This window comes from Oncorhynchus mykiss, chromosome 15 (genome assembly GCF_057628025.1).
Source record: "Oncorhynchus mykiss isolate SJ-2025 chromosome 15, ASM5762802v1, whole genome shotgun sequence".
Lineage (NCBI taxonomy): Eukaryota > Metazoa > Chordata > Actinopteri > Salmoniformes > Salmonidae > Oncorhynchus > Oncorhynchus mykiss.
Window position 1 is genome coordinate 14,078,885 of NC_143036.1, and position 5,398 is coordinate 14,084,282.

At 42.0% G+C, this 5,398-nt stretch overlaps 1 protein-coding gene across 1 annotated transcript; it reads left to right on the forward strand.

The window, feature by feature from the left end:
* Nucleotides 1-747: 747 nt before the first annotated feature.
* On the forward strand, nucleotides 748-5,033 carry LOC100135934 (lipocalin). Its single transcript, XM_036943738.2, has 7 exons — nucleotides 748-826; nucleotides 982-1,562; nucleotides 1,821-1,960; nucleotides 2,035-2,114; nucleotides 2,198-2,311; nucleotides 4,670-4,771; nucleotides 4,891-5,033. Exons 2-7 carry the CDS (start codon nucleotides 1,473-1,475, stop codon nucleotides 4,908-4,910), a joined length of 546 nt encoding a protein of 181 aa, XP_036799633.2. The 5' UTR covers nucleotides 748-826; nucleotides 982-1,472; the 3' UTR covers nucleotides 4,911-5,033.
* The last annotated feature ends 365 nt before the right edge of the window (nucleotides 5,034-5,398 follow it).

The window sequence follows — 5,398 nt, forward strand, 5'->3', positions numbered from 1 at the left end:
TGATGAGACCTTATCAACGGCTGTGCATCGTGGAGCTAAAATTAGTCTCCTTTAGAATGGATTCACAACATACAGGCTACAACCATATGAATACAGACAATATACTTCTTATACAGTAGGCTGAGTAGCGGTGACATGTAGACGGATTCTCTGGGTTGTATTGGGATGCGCTGCAGAACTGCATCTGTAGAGGGAGGAATGAGAGGGATGCAGATCGGTGGAAAAGGCACCGGTCAGGCACCGAGGTAAAATACATTTTATACTGAGGTAAAATTAGTTTTATACGGAATATTCCATGGATATTCATTTTTCTCTCATAACTAGCTATTGAACCAATCATGCCATGACTATGAAAATGGAATATTCTGAATCGGGGGGATGCAGAACGATCCTCACCTTTTTTTGGTTGTTGATTTTGATCTTCTCCATTCACCCCTGATTAAGAATATACAATGTTCATAGTCATGGCACGCTTTGTTAAAGCGCTAATGACGATTGAAATACGAAATCTTCATAATTTTTTTTATGTAGGCCTGTGTATAAAAAGGTGTGGATTGTAAAAAAAAAAAATGTTTTTAATATCCACCGAATATCCAATATAAAATGTATTTTACATCTGTTTATTGGGCCTTCATGTAGTCAAATAACTTTCCCCCCCCAAAAAACATAATTTAACGACCCTGGGTTTATAAGCGCGGATATCGACTTTGCGGGTGGAGCATGTTTTTGCGGCACAGTCCATAGCGCGCTGGACTTCGGGCTAGAAGGTCGAGGGTGCTGTTTCGTTAAAATAATGTTTACTCCGTCTTGCAGGGCATGTGGAAAGGTACTTACATAACAAACACGCAGCCGAAATTATATAGGCTATAGAAACAGATTTGTATGGACATGTTCATTGCTTTTTCTCTAAGTTTGTTTATTTCGTATAGTCAGTGTTTGTTTCTGTGTTCATTTTGCGCTTGTCTCATCTCTCCTTCACAGCCAATATGTTGAGGAAGACTCAAAGGGAGACAGAGCCCGAAGTCTGACTGCTCAGCAACATATTTTCTATGACACATTAAATTGGTTGAATTTATTTTGTGTGTGTTTTCCTATCAATTGTCTACAATGGAGAGGAGGAGAGAGAAGGAGAGGATAGTAGAGACAAGGAGAGAAAGAATGAAGAGGAGAGTGAAGGATAGGACAGGATAGGAGAGAGAAGGAGAGGAGGAGAGAGAAGGAGAGGACAGCAGCAAATCATTCTGCTTACATTGTTGACTTCTCCCCCACCTCGTGCAGTTGTATAAGGGTGAGATTTACATCTTTGAGGGATGGAGAGGGACTAACTGGAAACAAGGGGGGGAAGAGGGGAGGAGTAGAGAATAGAATAATGTTGGAGGATATAAGGACACTCAGTCAGCTCCCACCTTACTCATTTTCCTCCTCACACACACCCCGGAGAGTCGAGCTATCACACACACAGATCTGTAACCATGAGGCTGAGCATAATGGGAGTTCTGCTGTGCGCTACGCTGGTCGCCTGTGTCAACGTCATGCCTCAGAAAGACTTCAACCTGGAGAAGGTGAGAGAGAAAGAGAGACTGAGAGAACTGATAAAACAAATGAGAAAGGCTACAACAACAAAAAGAGAGCAGGCAAAGAGTTGAGAGAAGAGTGTTGTACAGTACAAGTGCAGAGAGAGAAGAGATTCTGCAGTTGAGGAGGGTCAGAGTAGAGAGAGGACAGTGGATCACCTGCCATGACTATTAAATCAACTTGCATTGTGAGAATGAATGAATAGTGGTTCTTCTTTTTCTTCTAAATATATTCTCTCTCCCCAGATGGCTGGTAAGTGGTGGGTTGTGGGCTTTGCCACCAACGCCAAGTGGTTTATGAACCGTAAGGCTGGTATGAAGATGGGAACTTCCATGATGCTGCCCACTGCCGGAGGTAACCTGGACATCAGCAGCGCTATGCGCAAGTGAGTTTGTGTGTGTCTGTGTCCGTGTGTGTGTGTGTCCATTTCACTCATACTGATGCTGCTCTTTCTCTCAGCTCTGATGGCTCTTGCTGGAGGATGACCGAACTGGCCAAGAAGACTGACATCCCAGGCCGCTTCACCTTCACCAGCCAGCGTGAGTTCACACACACACACACACACACACACACACACACACACACACACACACAGTTAACTACATCTCTTTCTCTCTCTCAGGTTGGAACAATGAAAATGACATGCGTGTGGTAGCTGTCCAGTATGATGACTTTGCTCTGATCCACACCATCAAGACCAAACACGGAGTAACTGACGTTCTCAACAAACTCTTCAGTAAGTCTGTCTGGCTGCCTGCATGTCTGAAATTAATTCACACCTTTAGATTCTCATGTTTTGTGTCATTCATCACAGTTTCACTTTGGTCTCTGGTTTTAGCATGGTCATGTTACAGGTGGGGTTGTGTTATCCTGGGTGTGTTGTGTTAACCTGGTTGTGTTCTGTTAACCTGGTTGTGTTCTGTTAACCTGGTTGTGTTGTATTAACCTGGTTGTGTTCTGTTAACCTGGTTGTGTTGTATTAACCTGGTTGTGTTGTGTTAACCTGGTTGTGTTAACCTGGTTGTGTTGTATTAACCTGGTTGTGTTCTGTTAACCTGGTTGTGTTGTATTAACCTGGTTGTGTTCTGTTAACCTGGTTGTGTTGTATTAACCTGGTTGTGTTGTGTTAACCTGGTTGTGTTAACCTGGTTGTGTTGTATTAACCTGGTTGTGTTCTGTTAACCTGGTTGTGTTGTATTAACCTGGTCGTGTTGTGTTAACCTGGTTGTGTTAACCTGGTTGTGTTGTGTTAACCTGGTTGTGTTAACCTGGTTGTGTTGTATTAACCTGGTTGTGTTCTGTTAACCTGGTTGTGTTAACCTGGTTGTGTTCTGTTAACCTGGTTGTGTTCTGTTAACCTGGTTGTGTTGTATTAACCTGGTTGTGTTCTGTTAACCTGGTTGTGTTCTGTTAACCTGGTTGTGTTCTGTTAACCTGGTTGTGTTCTGTTAACCTGGTTGTGTTGTGTTAACCTGGCTGTGTTGTATTAACCTGGTTGTGTTGTATTAACCTGGTTGTGTTCTGTTAACCTGGTTGTGTTAACCTGGTTGTGTTCTGTTAACCTGGTTGTGTTGTGTTAACCTGGTTGTGTTGTGTTAACCTGGTTGTGTGTGTTAACCTGGTTGTGTTCTGTTAACCTGGTTGTGTTCTGTTAACCTGGTTGTGTTCTGTTAACCTGGTTGTGTTGTGTTAACCTGGTTGTGTTGTATTAACCTGGTTGTGTGTGTTAACCTGGTTGTGTTCTGTTAACCTGGTTGTGTTCTGTTAACCTGGTTGTGTTCTGTTAACCTGGTTGTGTTGTATTAACCTGGTTGTGTTGTATTAACCTGGTTATGTTCTGTTAACCTGGTTGTGTTATGTTAACCTGGTTGTGTTCTGTTAACCTGGTTGTGTTCTGTTAACCTGGTTGTGTTGTATTAACCTGGTTGTGTTGTATTAACCTGGTTGTGTTGTATTAACCTGGTTGTGTTCTGTTAACCTGGTTGTGTTCTGTTAACCTGGTTGTGTTCTGTTAACCTGGTTGTGTTGTGTTAACCTGGTAGTGTTCTGTTAACCTGGTTGTGTTCTGTTAACCTGGTTGTGTTCTGTTAACCTGGTTGTGTTCTGTTAACCTGGTTGTGTTCTGTTAACCTGGTTGTGTTGTATTAACCTGGTTGTGTTGTATTAACCTGGTTGTGTTGTATTAACCTGGTTGTGTTCTGTTAACCTGGTTGTGTTGTATTAACCTGGTTGTGTTGTATTAACCTGGTTGTGTTGTATTAACCTGGTTGTGTTCTGTTAACCTGGTTGTGTTGTATTAACCTGGTTGTGTTCTGTTAACCTGGTTGTGTTCTGTTAACCTGGTTGTGTTCTGTTAACCTGGTTGTGTTCTGTTAACCTGGTTGTGTTGTATTAACCTGGTTGTGTTCTGTTAACCTGGTTGTGTTGTATTAACCTGGTTGTGTTCTGTTAACCTGGTTGTGTTCTGTTAACCTGGTTGTGTTCTGTTAATCTGGTTGTGTTATGTTAACCTGGTAGTGTTCTGTTAACCTGGTTGTGTTATGTTAACCTGGTTGTGTTCTGTTAACCTGGTTGTGTTATGTTAACCTGGTAGTGTTCTGTTAACCTGGTAGTGTTCTGTTAACCTGGTAGTGTTCTGTTAACCTGGTAGTGTTCTGTTAACCTGGTTGTGTTCTGTTAACCTGGTTGTGGTAATCTGGTTATGGTAACCAGGTAGTCTTGTGTTAACCTGTTTGTGTTGTGTTGTCCTGGTAGTGCTGTGTTAACCCAGTTGTGTTAACCTGCTTGTGTTAAATTGGTTTTGTTCTGTTGTTTTATCCTGGTTGTGTTAACCTGGTTGTGTTTTGTTAATCTGGTTTTGTTGTGTTAACCTGGTCGTGTTGTGTTAACCTGGCTGTGTTAACCTGGTCGTGTTGTGTTAACCTGGTTGTGTTGTGTTAACCTGGCTGTGTTAACCTGGTCGTGTTGTGTTAACCTGGCTGTGTTAACCTGGTTGTGTTGTGTTAACCTGGCTGTGTTAACCTGGTCGTGTTGTGTTAACCTGGCTGTGTTAACGTGGTCGTGTTGTGTTAACCTGGTTGTGTTGTGGTTGTAGGTCGCACTCCAGAGGTGAGCGCAGATGTCCAGAAGAAGTTCATGCAGTTCTCTCTGGATACAGGAATCCTCTCTGGGAACATTGTTTTCCTGCCCAGGAACGGTACGACACCACACACACACACACACAGATGAACAATATTATTATGGTGATCAGATACATATGAATGTGCTTCCCTGGTAGAAATCATCTCCTCACTCTTTTCTCCCTCTCTATTGCAGGTGAATGTGCCGAGGCATAAATGTTCACTCATCCCATTCTCCCTCTACTACTCTTCTACTGGCATCTGTCTCCATTTCACATCCAAACTATTTTCCTGGAAGAAGACTGAAGACTGCATATATTGAGGGATTTATTCCACAAATTTGAGTTATTTTCAGCCAATTCCATTCAATATGAACAAAATAATAAAAGATGATCAAAAAAAGCATATTTCTCAAGTTGAGTACTGTCTTTTATAGGGGGAAAACGGAAGTCATTTTTTCATGGCTCATGGATTTAAAAATAACCAGAGTTTCAGCTACATTCAAAAATAACAAAGTTAATGCGTTTACCTAACTAACTGCTTCCCAGGCTTTGTCTTCCTTCTGCTTAGAGCAATTCATAACTGAGACAAGAAACACAAATAACATTCTACAGTATAAGCTCTAAGTGTTCTGTTCCACCATTACAGACAGAGGCTCTAAGTGTTCTGTTCCACCATTACAGACAGAGGCTCTAAGTGTTCTG

Excerpts from the sequence above, each read along its gene's own strand:
- LOC100135934 (XM_036943738.2), top strand. The coding sequence starts at position 1,473 with ATGAGGCTGAGCATAATGGGAGTTCTGCTGTGCGCTACGCTGGTCGCC. Across the intron at positions 1,961-2,034 it reads ATCAGCAGCGCTATGCGCAA|CTCTGATGGCTCTTGCTGGA; the intron begins GTGAGTTTGTGT and ends TCTTTCTCTCAG. Across the intron at positions 2,115-2,197 it reads CTTCACCTTCACCAGCCAGC|GTTGGAACAATGAAAATGAC; the intron begins GTGAGTTCACAC and ends TCTCTCTCTCAG.